Genomic DNA, 14,397 nt, shown 5'->3' on the forward strand with positions numbered 1-14,397 from the left:
CTCCAGCTCAATCTCTATTTACAGGGGACAGATCAGGCATCCCAAGTGTCCCAGTGACACACTGTGAGCAGGCACATCATTACAGAGGGCAGTCGTGGAAGTTTATGATGGAAACTGTAAAAACAACGTGTCTCTGAAATGCCAGTTGTACATTTATTTGCCAAAAGGTGGAAAACAGCTTCGCATTCAGGTTGGCGGCACTCCCCATGTGCACATGATTTAAATGCTGCCTGCCATTCCAGACATCTGGACATGTAATTTCTTAAGGAAGGACTCAACCCTGTGACTGGTGCTGATTCATTGTGCTTTAATTACAGCTGCAATTATTTGATAAGAACAGAGCCAAAGTAAAAGACTCACAGATTTGGGGTTGGAGGGGGAGAGGAGGGAAATGTTTTCTCCACAAACACCACCATATGTGCAAGAATTACAAGTCTAATCAGCAAGGGGAGAATAGCTCGAGTAAACTGCACTGATTAAATGAAATAAAATGAGGGGAGAAGGAGAGAATGCAAAACACATCCAGCATGTTTGCAACAGGCCACCCTCAGAGGTGGCACACTGCAACAGCATTCCAATTATTGGAATTTATCGTGTGGAATCACTGCACTGACTGTGTCCCCCCCATAAGGGTTCTTCAAGGAGCTGAGAGTGAGGATAAAAGGGACAGAAAGGTGAGTTAAGTTGCTTTAAGTTCTACATGAAGACAGGTGAGAAGCATAGAGGACACTTTAGGACAAGGTGCTGCTTTCCTTTAGAAAAAGCATCTTTTCTTCAGAAAATGTCAAGATACTATTCCAACACTAAGTCTGAAAGATCCATCAGAAGCAAATCCATTTCACAAATAATTGGTCAAGAATCGTGTCTCTTGGGACAGGACAGCTGTCTACCCTGGGCAGGAGCCCAAGAAAGGTGAGATAATTGCAATTCCTCCCTTCATGATTTAGACATTTCCCTGTGGTTACAGAGCAGCCACGCACCTTTTGCTGCTGGAAACAAATGGCACAGAGGCAGATCTTAGCTCCTTTTTTTCAAAGCATTATTGTTTTTGAAGAGCTCTGAAATTCTGAATTAAATTACAAGGCAAATGATATCTTTTCTGCCTAAAAGCTTTGATATTTCCATTCTTTCTAAGTCTTCATTTAGATCACTCCACTTTTATTCCATAAGTGCTACATCTAGTCATGCAAATTCTCCCAGCTGTAGCCTGTTATTGATCCTGAAAACAGAGATATCAGTGGGAAACAGTGTAGGTATGAGATCACACCACCTCCAAAAAGGGAGGGCAGAGAATAGAAAAGCTCCCACCAATGGCCTTTATTTCTTCTATCATATACTAATTTGTATTTGCTGCCAGCAAATTACAGAAATAATGTATTTGGGGTTTTACAAAATTGCATGGCAAAGAGAACAACAGATAAGCCTGGCTGCTGTTTTAGTGACTTCTGCTGATATCTAAGCTACATAAGGAAGGCTTGATTGCTTTCTGATGTATCCAGAAGCCCAAGAGAGATAAGACAGCCTCCTTATACATGGTTGTTTATTTAAGCATTAAGGCACAACAGGCAGTGCATCTCTGAGTGATTATTACCAGCCCCAGGTGGTGTCAGGAGGCACAGACCAAAGGCTGTGTGTCTTTAACTCACCAGGAAGTTCAGTGATGACCTACAAATGAACCATCTCTTGGTGTCTCATTCCTATTATGAAAAGTGAATTGCTAAACAAAAATTAGGGGGAAGGCTCAGATCTGTGTGGTTTCTGGGCATTGCAGATGTGGAGGTGACATCACGAGGAGCAATCAGACAGCTCCAGTTGTGTCCAGTCCTCTCAGCTCATCCCATAATTGCTTTTCATAACTGAGGACATGGAATCTGAGAATTCTGTGTCTTGTGAAAGGAGAAACAGTGCTTGAAAAAGCTTTCTCCTGTTACTTGTTTCTTCTCTTCATCGACAACAAGAAGATGGGACAAGGTGAAGAGAGGAAAAAAACATTAACGTGTTCAAAAGCTTTTTTCTTTTTTTTTTCAGATGAGAAATATTGTTAGCTGTTGCTTTTAAAATTTTAAGCATCTCAGCACTGCCAGTTTTTTAAATGCTCAAAACCAAATCTCCAAAATGCTGTAGTTCACTTGAAAATTTCATTTTGTCTATTCCTGACACAGTTTGTAATTCCAACAGAGTCCTAACTGAAGGTACCTAAGTTCTGCTTATTAGTTCTTACTAAATTTACAGTTTCTGCACAATTTGTGTGTGTGTGTGTGCACATTGAAGGATTCCTCCCCCCAGTTCACCAGTGCAACATGCACTGAGCTCAACGCTTTCCTTCAGGCACAACAGATCCAAGCTTTTATGAATGAATTCCTTCCATTCTGCTTGCATATAGATATTTTTTTTTGCTAATGGTGCTATCAGCATTTTGTCTTCAAGCCCAGTGCTCCTCTTTCCAGAGGCTGAGTGACGTGGTTTGTGTGCAACCATCCTGTCCTGCACACCTCCTTCTGAACCTGGCTTTAAAAAGGATGGATTTTATTTCCCACTCAATGCCCTTTGGATAATTTGTACAGGCTCATGGAAAGGAAACAAATCTCAGGTCTGGAGGAAGCACAATGCACACCATGAAATATTTCCCACCTCTGGCAGCTGGAGGCAGCTGGCTGCATCTGCTTGGGGAAACCCCTGGATCTAAGCAAGCATGAAAATGCCTCTCTCAGCACAGTGATGTGCAGTGAGGGAATCACTCAGAGAGGTTTAGGCACAGGGCTGTAAAACAGAGTCAGCCAAACAATGAGATGGGCAGTGCTGGGCTTTAAACAGCCTCAGTTTGACAAGCTTTTGTCTGTCACTGCCTCGCCTGCACCAACCCTCCAAATGGATTTAGATACTAATGCTGGAGAACTTGCAATGAGAGGGGAAAGGATGCAGAAAAGGAGCAGCCCCTTGATACCAACAGTTCAATAGGCTTTCCAAAAGGCCCTGTGCCATTTCTGGAATTAATTGGCACAGGAGTACATTAATCAGTGGAAACTAATGTTTGCCCTGGTGTGAGTCAAAGTGGAAAGCGTTGCTGTTGGTTTGTAATGCATCTCCTGTTTGTGAAAGGCAAGGTTTGTGCCAAGCTCTGCAGCAGTCTATTTGCTCTCAGTAGGATTTCTGCACAAGTGTACTGTGACAAAGGACAAAAAGGAAGGGAAGATTGAGTGACGTACTTCAGGAGAAGGCCAGCCCCTGGAGAGACCCTGCAGTGGAGTACTTGCTAGAGTCCACAAAAGACTGGTCTGATAAAGGACGACAACAGGGAATAAGAGAGGAAAGAAAGAAAAAGGATGGTATTAGTAAGCTGAAATATGACTTGTGTTTATCAAAACAGTAGGTCTGTCTTTAAAAGACACAGCCTCTCAATGCAGCAGGGTTAGTCAGGTTAGAGCTAGGGCGGTTGCCAAACACCTGCAGGGTACAAGGTGGGCTGGGGGTGCAGGAGCAAACTTCAGGACAGAGCCCACCAGGGATCCCCCATTGCCTTCTCTCCCCTGGGGCAGCTCGGAGAGTGTGAGCCTGGGTTCCACCTACTGCACCTACCTTGCAGGCTATTGCCATTGGTGCTGGTGCAGGTGGGAGGGGGGGAGGTCTGGGGTCTCACGACAGGCGCGAACGCACTCTTCTGTTTCACCGCAGAGACCATGTTGGCTGGTGAGAAGGAGAAAATCCCAGAGGAGCTGCTACAGTTGGAGGGGAGGCTAGTGGAGGAGGCCATTGTCGGACTTGATGGCACAACTGGAGGGAAGAAAGACCCCCAAAAAGGCATTCTTTAGCACTCAATAATAACAGGCTACAGAATTCTCATTCTTAGCTGCTATCGATTTTTTTAGGGCTCCACTGAGTGTTCAAAATGCAAATGTGCTACTTAGGAAGTTCAGTCTTTAAACAAAGATATCCCTAAACCATTATTTTGCTATATAATACAATAAATATATTTGATTAATTTATTTACTATCAAGCTTTTAGACAAATTTCTTTTCATGAAAATAAAACTAACCACTTTAATATTCAGAAGGCACTAAATATTCACTAATATTCAGAAGGCACAGAAGGCATGGTTTCCCCTCTTATCCAACAACAGCAACAAAAAAACTAAAAGGACCAAAAGTGACATCCCATACTTCCATTCTTTGTCCTGTTTAGAAACTGCTTAGATACACAAGTGGGCTGTGAATAATTACATATTATAGAGTAAAATTCTGATCATCTGGGCTTTGAATTATTATTTTTATTTGCATTTATGTAGATAAAAATCACCCTATTTAAGTTCTTATTTGAGAATCTGATATCATATTTGTTAACACTGAGGAAATCAATTAATGGAAATTAAATGTTCAAAGTTTCACAGTCTGACAGATACAATCTTAGTCTGAAGTCACTCTGTGTCTGGAAGTACTTGCTAAGGGAGAGCAATCAAAGCACCTAAATTGAATTGCTACTATACAGCAATTAGTTTATTGATTTAATTAAGAATGCCACCTTTTAATTTTCAGGTCATGATTGAAGCATTTTCTGATTCAATGGATTAGACATTAGCAGAATGACAGATCAACCAAGAAAACCTCCCAAAATATAAATAGAATAGAGAACCAGGGCTAGGAAGTGAAGCACTATTCTAAAGAGGACTTCGTTCATAAATATGAAATAATACACTGCCACAGTGTTTTAAATGCATTACTGGCATCTGCTTCCAAGAGGAGATGTCTCATCAATCATGTTATATTATGAATTCAGAGTGTGCAGATTCTGTGACAGTAAATCCAACTTAATAAGTAAGGTACTTTGTAACATTACATGTTACATTATTATTAGAGTACAAAAATAATCACTGGTTAGCAATTCCCAGGTTATAAGCACTAGTTATGTGGGTAAATAATTTGTTCTAAATTTGCAGCAGAGAAGAAGCCTTGGAGTTAATTATTTTATTCAGAGTTCCTATCCCCTTTTTTATTCTGATGCAATTCAAAAGAATTCATTGCTGCTGTTATACCATTCAGATTTGCTGTGTACACCTTGGTACCTTCAGCAGTCACTTTGTCCTGTCCATGCTACAGTCCCAGCCTATAAATCTATTTATACATCCAGACCTTCCACCCTGATTCTGCTGTCAGCTTTCTACAGATGTCAGTGGAATCCTTTATGCCTCGTGAGCAATGTCAGAGGAATTGGGCAGGTCCTGCTCATTTAATTTCTCATGTGACCAGGGACTACTGAGCTCAGCTGCAGGAGAGGTTCATAGGCCTTTACCAATAGAAATGTATTTATATTTAAACAGCTTACTAAACCTTTAATATCAAAATGCAGAAAGTTAGTCCTGCACATAAATATTTCCATGACTGGGACTGTAGACCGTAAGCTCTTCACGCCATGGGATGTAAGATTTGTATGACTCACATTTTTGTGGCATTCACTGCACTGACACTAAAATGCAAAATCTAAGAGCCTTTGTCATATTTTACTGACTCAGTGAAGTCAAAGTAATACTACTTAAAAAGCAAGTGGAATATAAACAATCAAGCTTAGGCACAGTAATTTGTAATCTTTAAGGTTATGAACATATTATTTGCTCAGAAGTTGAGGACAGTGTTTCTGTGTTGTTTATTAGAGAATAAGGTATGTTACAAAACTATCAGACTAAACCATGAGAGACTATTCTTTGTAAGTGCTTTTAAGAACCCCAAATTAAAAAATTATTAATAATAGTTAATAATAGTAATATGAAAATAGAGAGGAGAATTTCTGGCAACACTAAGATCTTCAAAGCACATCAAAGATCAGTGCCTTGGAGAGCAAAGACCAAGTTCTATTTCAAGTGCCCAAAATAGAAGATAAATATTGAACCTCAGAAAAAACCTAATGAAAATGTGCAAAACACAGAAAAGACATAAAATACTCACTGGCATAGGGAGAATTGGCAGCAGATCCATTCAGGAAGGTTGGAGAACCGCCTAAATTGGACATTCCAGCATTGCCATAGCCATTCATGCTCGTTGTGACAGAGTTGTAGTTTGTCTGCTGCGGGGTGGTGCTTGGCACGTAGCCATGAGGTGACACACTGCTGGAGTTGCGAGTGAAACCTTGTGTGGGGAAGGACAGAAATTGGAATTAGCCCCACAGCAGCTCCCTACACAAAGCAAGGGGGAGCTCAGGGAGGGCAGAGAGGGACAGGACTGACCCCAGCAGCGCCAGGTCCCCAGACTGGGAGCCCTCCCAGTTAAAATGGTAAACTCATAGCAGGTTGCTGCTGGAGGAGGGAGGCTGGAGCCTCCAGAGCTCCCCATGGATGCCCTGCAGCAAAGATCAGCACAGGGTGTCGGAGGAACACTCACTCTGAAAGGGCTGCTTGTAGGAAAAGGAGTAAACATGACCTACATTTCCAGAGTGAGTCCAGAGCCACTCAAGGTATGTTAAAAGATTGTTGTTGACTCTCTTCTGATGTCACTGTCATTTAGCACACCTCAGATGCTCACTGAGCATCAGGAAATGTAGTGTATTTCTCCAGCTTGTGGGGTATCCTTTGTCTTTTTTGACCAACATCGTTATGTTGGAAATGAGCATCAAATTTGACAGCAAGTTAAAATTTGAATCTCTACCTAATTCTGGAAATGACGTTTTAGGAAACTCATATCCAAATATTCATAAGGAAAGATTTGTTTCTAGAAGCACAGAAATACAAAATATGCATCTTCACTCCTAGAAGAAAAATCACCAATTTTTCTTCCTAACACACAGCATAAAATATTTCAATCTAAAAATAATTTTGTATTTTTTTAGAGTAATGCAAAAAAAAGTTTTTCTGCTCTTCTAGAAACAGCCTCATCCTAGCACTTTCTCACTCCAATGTATTTTTAAGTTGGATAATATATAGAACTGAGCAAAGGAGAGGGCAAAACGCAAAGGACTTTTACAAAAATGTTCTTCACCTATTTTTTATTTTTAACTGTGAGAATTAAACTCATACTGATTTTATACAAAGTGAAAAACACTTTATTTTAAAAACTGAACAAGCTCTGAAAATGTTTTTCAAATTTTTAAATATTTGTATTCTTTTCTAGTTGTAATAATTTATGAAAGTCTCAAATTCTGAAAAAAACACAGTTCCAAATACTGCATCTCTTGCCAAACAAACCTAAATTAAATAGATAAACATTCAAGGGATAACTTCATATTATAAAGAATGTTACACAAGGCCCAGGCTGAGACATCATCCATGCTCAGGAAAATATATAAGCAAGTACTTTATGTTAAGTACAGGCTGAAGCTGCTTAAAATTAGTGGGATTTGAACACAAACACAAGTGTTGCTCTGGGCAGAATGAAAAGCTCTTTAGGGATGTGCAGAAAGGTTTTTCCCCAGTTAGGGCAGCATCATTCCAAGGCTGTGGGGTGGGCTGCCCAGCCTTGCTCCCATCCCTGAGCCACTGCCCTGCACTACTCCTGTCAGAAAAGATCCATAGAGAAGGGAAGATGAGTCTTCTCCTGACCCTGGTTGGTGGCTTGGGAGGCTTCAGAGACGTTGACAGCGAGCTGGCCACTGAAGGAGTTGACGCCCATCATTCCCGCGTGGACCGAGGTGTTGGCGAGGGCGGGGAGCTGGTTGTGGTTGCGGGGGACGCTGTAGAGCGCTTCGGCGATGTCTGCAGCTCTTTTCAGGATTATTTCCTGCAGGATAAGGGGAAAAAAAACATAGAAGAGTTACCAAAGAGACTCTGACACGCCTTACAGAATCAAATGAAACAGTTCCTTGTCAAAAAGCTGAAAGGAGATGCTTTTCTTTCTAAACCAGCTGGCTGACAGAGAGCTCGTGCTTACAGGAACTTGCTGGTAAATCCTGACATCTGTGGTAAGAGAGTTGGAAATCTCGGTCCCAGTGGCCACACTTTATATAAAAAGACCAACTGGCAGGATGGGACTGGAGCCTGGACTTGCTCCACCTTAGAGCTCTCTTTAGGGGAAGAGGGAAAAGTTGCTGGTGGCAAGATATAATGTACAACATCACTCATGTTATATGGGATCTGGTGAAAGTGGGCAGATGCCTCCCCGGTGATTTTACAAACACTAAATTCACACCCTTTAAAAAAGAAAACAAGCAAACTAAACCCCACTCCAGATATTGCCCTCTACATTTATTCTTGTGTCCCATTGTAGCATCATAACCCTTTAGCCCCTGATCTATCAATACATCTAAGAAATAGCCATGATATAGAATTGCTGAAGTAGAATGCATTTACCTGGTTATTATGTGGCATACCATAGAGTGCTTCTACTAAATCAGCAGCCCTCTTAAGTATTACTTCCTGTCAATATAAAAAAAAAGCATTCTGCTGAGTTCAATAAACTCCTTGTGGGGAAAACAAATATTAGAATCTCTTATTCTCTTCTATTAGGTACATCGTGTTTTGTAGTGGTTTTTTATTCTTTTTTTCCTCCTGCCAGGTAAACCTTAATTGTAACAACTCTCAGCAACCACTGAATGGTGTTAAATCACTGGTTCATCCTATTCACACACACGCTTAATCAAGTCAAAAGGTGAGAATCATTGGTGCTGCAAAATAAAATACATCACTCAATTGTCTCTGCCATCTGCACTATAAACCACTCATGGGTTTATTGCAGAATACAATCCCGAGGTCATTTACTAGATTACTGCAATCAATGTCATTCAGAGAATGTTATGTATCCCTCCAATGTGTTTATTTTATCCTTAATTGCATGCTGCAGGAATTGTGACCTTACCCAGCAGGCCACACTCAGAAGATACCCAATCAGTCCTGTGCTACTGGTAATGTCACCCTTTGGCATCTCCAGTTTGTGTCCTGGTCCAAGGGGTCAGGGCAGGATCCACATGCATGGAATGATGCCCAAGAGGAAAACACATGCAGTGTGAGACAGAACAACCCAGTGTTTCCTGGAAAAATTCCCTGCATGGACAGCAGACTTTAAAACAGTCTGAGATTCAGTTCTCCATTTTGGGCAATTTCTTTTCCCCTCCATTTTCTTATTTGCTCCTTTTCATTTAATATTTCTTAGGGTATTTTCTACCAGTATTCAAGTAACAATAGCATTTCCTGTGTTCTTATATTTTACAGCATCCTGATGATAATCCTGATAGGAAATATAAAAATGCATTGCAGAATTAACTCAGAAGAATGTTTTTTCCTTATTATTTCATGACATCTTTCAAAGCAGATTCCCAAATGCCCGATCAAAACTGGTTAAGAACATCCTTTGAGTAAAACAATGCATTTTTGTAGTTCCCAGCCCTTAAGTACTGCTCAAATATTCTAACATGACGCTATTCACCATGGCATATTTCTGCAAGTGGCTTACAAAAATAGTACCAGTTCTAAGCATTTTACAGTTTTCTACAAAGTTAAACTTTTAAACTTAAAATATTTTACACAATAGCCATATTTTATACCAAAAAGAAACAGTAATGCTCAATTTTCATATACTGTAGACTCTGATCAGAAAATAGAGATATAATTGCGTTCATTTTGCTGTCACCATAACCTCTTCAAAAATCCTTGAACAACTCTTCAAATGACAAGCTTTTAGATGCATATTAGCATTTTTTTCAATTTTAAATTCTCTATAATATAAGATAAAATAGTTGTCATACTGCAGTAACTACTTATGACATATATAATGTCCTAAATTCAAAAATGAGATGGAGGATTTTTGTTCTCCCAGTAAACATTTAGGCTTGCCTTCTGCTGCACACACCCCTGTCTCAGAACACACATTTAAATTATTTTCCACATATGAAGTGAGATGTAATACATAATTGATGGATTTTTAAATCACTACATTTGGAACAGATTCTTAGGAGTTAAGTTGCTACAGCCTTTTTCTGTTGGTGAGTTTTGTTTGTTTTGTTTGTTTGCTTGATTTTTAAGATTGGGGTTGGTTTTCTGCTGCAATTGCTAGTTTGGGGTGGTGGTTTTTGTTTTTTGACCAGAGCAGTGAGCAGTATAATCACAGACAGACAGCCACAAACCAGGTACAAACAATCCTCGTTCATCACAGCACTGAGTGCCCTTTTCGCCTCACACTGAAGATACAAACTAGAGAAGAACAGAGACATTACTGAAAAAATGTTCTCTTTTGCAGTCCATGATTTTAGATGGAAAATTACTGCACAGGTGTTTGACTTTGCAAACCAGGATTTATTTCACTTCAGTAGAAATTGTTTGCAGTATATATTTCACTGATGGAAAATTAGAATGTGATACAGAGCCACAAACTGCTTTGGTATATTGTTAACCTAAGCTGTCATTATGCCAAATTACTAAAAAAAAGAAAGTTTAAATAGTCATTTCTGCTCTACCTGACTAATCATAGTTATTTATATAATACTGAGCTAAAAACCTTACAGTGCATCTAAAAAGAGATTGAAAACCGTGTTAAAAAATGAGGTAATTACATAGAATCTTACAGCTGCTCTCCCTCATATCAAATATATTTCAGTTCTTAAACACTGGAAGTTCTTTGATGCCATATCATATTGCATGTAAATAAAACTAATTGTCACGATGGTTTATTGAAACATTCTTGACAAGTAGCATTCCATTTTCTTAGCTAGTCAATGGTTCTATTTTTTCCCAACATTTTCAGAGTCTATAAATTTGAGTTTCATGGTTTCTCTAACAATATTTTCACACAAGAAAAGCATTTCTTATTTATGACATTTTCAGATCATACAAAGTAGATGTTACAGAAAAATCCTCCTGTGTCAGATAGTGGTAGCTTCTATTCCAGAGCTGATGGTACTGCTTATAGACACAAACCAGCTTTAAAAATACACAATAAAATGCTGCTAAGGACAGGCTCAAGATATTAACTTCTTGTTTTCTGAGTGCATCTTAAACCCTTTGCAGCTCTGCCTAAATTACAACAGAAGCTGCTCCACATACAAAGGAGCCCCCGAAGTCCTCTATGAGTTAGAGCAGCAGACCTTGCAAGGTGCTTGGATTGCGGTGACCAGAAAATTGTTCTCACCTCCGTGTCATTACGCTCACAGTGAAGCAGCCCCCGAGCATGTTTGTGTTCGGGATCTAATATATTGCCTTTCAATCAGAGCTGAGAGCCACTGAACACATAGACAGAACATGACGAGCAGGTCAGGAAAGCAATAAAGATTTTACAGAGCTGTCCAAGGTGCTAAATTTACTCAATAATGGGTTTGGCACCATAGTGTTAACCTCTCATTTACTACCAGTTTGAGGGACTAAATTGAAGTAGCTGACTTCATTTACCTTGAAATGTATATTTTATGACATTATGTAAGTAGATTGAAAGGGCACTGCAGTTTTAACAATTTAAAGGCTAGAGCATGTTTAAGATGAAGCTTGAATATTTATCGTATATTGCACTTAAACTATATTGTATATTAAAATGCATTGATTAAATTTGTAAAAGGTATTATAAAAAAAGGACAGCTAGTATAAGAGATCTATGTCTTTTAAAATCCAACTGATACTGCATGTTACCACTGCAATGGTAACAGATAAACACATAGAGGGGTGCACAGAGCAGCAGACAGAGCAAAAAGTGAGTGAAACTCACATTCTATAAAAAGAAATCTCTGCATAAGCTCAAGGTCTGTTATTCCAGGTATTCTTTCGTTCACAGAAATTTTTCTTTGCCTTCATCTCCGGAGCCTAGATTTTCATAGCAGTAAGTGGGCATCATGCAAGGCCCTTCCAATTGAATATGCAAGTGGAAATATTTCCTGAGAGAGACAGAGTTTGACTAAAGCTAATATCTAATTTATGGGGGCATTTGTCAAGGAAGACCCACTTTTCTATTAATGCTAAAAGTCTGACAGCTTTTGGTTTAGAATAAAGGACTTAGCAGCATTCAGCTAGACCTAAGTGAGTGCCCTCTTTTTTGCATTTTATTTCAAATGACAATAATTTTATTTCTCTAAAAATCACAAATGAGCAAATATTGAGAAAATGAAAGATTACTTTAGCAATTAAATATGATACATCAGAACTCTGCACTCCATGAATCTGCACACCAAAAATCTGTAGTCCATTTTTACTCCAAACTAAAGCTGATTTTCTACTGATGATTTTTACTTTTTTATTTTTTGAAACAGGCTCACAATTATATATTTTGATCAAATTTTCCTCCAGAAGATAATAAGGAGTGTCTACACCCAAAAGAAGGACTGAGTAGTAAATTCTATTGCAACTTTGCATATCTCAACACTACTGTAGGAAAAATATTATAAATCATACTGGAATAACTATGCCTTTGAAGCACAAAGACTGAAATTCAAACTGAATCCACTTCTGACTGAGTGTACCTCGAGCACTACAGCACCTCTGCATGTTTTGTTGGAGGCCTGCATTCCAGTCAGAAGGATTTCATTAAGAACATGAAACTTGCATTTCAAGTTTTATCATGATGAAAACATGTTGTGTCAAGATTTATCATGACAAACACGTTTTTTTGCTCGCTTAAAAAAAGACAGGATATTTCTTCTCCTAACATCTGCTTATTTTTTATTCAGAAACTCATGAAAAAAGACCCACTCTATATCCCAAAAGGGCTGTGAGTCTGGTGAGATAAAGGGTATCTAGAGTTACACTGAGTTGTTCAGCTTAAGTAACTAAATTAGATAATGTCCAAGGTACTCGTTAAACCGAAATGAATTTTGTCAAGAAGAAGCTGACCACAATATATAACACTCATCAGCCACATATTGTATTATTGAGACCACCAAAGGATTTATGAACTCGTGGAGGGCATGGGGGGGAAGCTGTTCCAGCATCCTCTGAGGCATTTATCTTTTGTGTTGTCTGGATATCATATCACCTTCTAATGCTCTTTAGCATTGTAATACAAGAGAGAGCTCATTCATCTTCTGAGAGGGTACTTAGGGATGATGATGTCATTCATACTTCCTTGACTCTCATGTCTGACCTCCTGCCTCTGCCTTCTAACTTCCTACTCTCATGGCTACTTGCAAGAAAAAAACTCCTCTGCAGACTGAAAATGCTCAGCATCAGACTCCAGTTCACTTCTTCACCTTGGAAAGGTCACATTCTGAAATTTCTAGTCAAAATCACAGTGATCTGTGCTCAAATTTTCCCTTTGGCTTTCAGTTGGGGAAACAATAAATGTGATAGTTAAGGACATGGGTTAGAAGGAAGTTTTAAACTTACACTTGAAATTTGTGCATGCATTATATTTTAAAAGCTAAAATTATGAACACCTCTTTCAAATGTAAAGGCAAAACCAAGAGAGGCATATACAAGAATGCCAAAGATCTAAAATGCCAGACATTGAGCTTGGTACACAAGAGCTTCAGCCTGTCCAGAACCTCCCATCTCTCCACATCAACACTGAGCACTGCATTATTGTATCATTTTCTGCAATTATAGCTTTATAAAACTCGTAAAAGCCATTCAAAATGTAAAGATCCTCTACTTACTGTAAGACTGAGGGAACTGTGCCAGCCTAATGGGAAGTATAAAATAACAGGACCATTTCTCTAAAAATGTATTTGTACTCACACCAAGTCCAAAACTTTTCCAACAAACTGAATGTTTCCATATATTATGACTGAATCATACCAAAGAAGTGAATGCCATATAGATACCACAAAGACAAGAAGGAAAAATCTCAGTTGGGCAAAAAAATAGTTCAGCTTACCACTGCCTGCAGGATGAAATTGCACTGATTTCAATGACAACTTCTCTGAAAACAAGTCTACAGTGGGAGCTAGAACCTTGGTCTTCCCAAGCCACTGTAGTCTCATCAGCCTCCACCCAAACTGAAAATCATAGCCTAAATGTACAGCACTAAAAACAGTCATGCATAACCTTACCACCTGCTCCACAATGAGCCAGCCTTATAAATAAAATATAGGAAGCCTCTATGAGGCAGCAGAAAGAGCAAACACTGAAGTGCAAATGGGAGCAGGCATTTAGCCATAAACATTGAGAATCGATGATTAAAGCTCCTCTTAACCACAAAGGTGATAAATGCATTCAGAGGAAATACACCCTGTCCAAAGAGTCTTCTTTGCAAATACTGCTGACAAAAGAAGGAACAAAATTATGATGATCACCTGAAAGTCTGCCCTTGCAAGTCTCCCAGCTCACACCTATTAACCTCCTGGAAATATGGTGTAATTAAACACTAAAAAAAGTATCAGCTTCCTTTTTTCAATCCACACCACTCATGCTGGTGGACCCATTTCCATAAATGATGGGCACATAACAACAACAAAATTAGTAGTTAACACAGATGTGTTCTTCATCTAGATACAGGGTGGCATGGAATAAACCACCATTAATAGTGTTGGTTTGGAATAACTCTTTGAGTAAACTGTCATTTGAGAGTC

At 39.2% G+C, this 14,397-nt stretch overlaps 1 protein-coding gene across 8 annotated transcripts in view; it reads right to left on the reverse strand.

The window, feature by feature from the left end:
* Nucleotides 1–14,397, reverse strand: part of EBF1 (EBF transcription factor 1) — a 267,950-nt gene that overhangs the window by 2,462 nt on the left and 251,091 nt on the right. For 4 of the 8 annotated variants that reach the window (XM_033073409.2, XM_033073406.2, XM_033073405.2 and 1 more), the window contains exons 12-16: nucleotides 8,267–8,332; nucleotides 7,520–7,697; nucleotides 5,934–6,113; nucleotides 3,577–3,771; nucleotides 3,207–3,275 (exon numbers count right to left, since the gene is read on the reverse strand). In XM_033073409.2, the coding sequence (XP_032929300.1) occupies nucleotides 3,208–3,275; nucleotides 3,577–3,771; nucleotides 5,934–6,113; nucleotides 7,520–7,697; nucleotides 8,267–8,332 (687 nt within the window). In that variant the 3' untranslated portion in view covers nucleotide 3,207. The remainder of the gene's footprint in view (nucleotides 1–3,206; nucleotides 3,276–3,576; nucleotides 3,772–5,933; nucleotides 6,114–7,519; nucleotides 7,698–8,266; nucleotides 8,333–14,397) is intronic. The other 4 variants (XM_033073413.2, XM_033073412.2, XM_033073411.2 and 1 more) reach the window with 1 other exon arrangement.

The sequence above is a fragment of the Catharus ustulatus genome, chromosome 15 (genome assembly GCF_009819885.2).
Source record: "Catharus ustulatus isolate bCatUst1 chromosome 15, bCatUst1.pri.v2, whole genome shotgun sequence".
In the NCBI taxonomy this organism is placed as follows: Eukaryota; Metazoa; Chordata; class Aves; order Passeriformes; family Turdidae; genus Catharus; species Catharus ustulatus.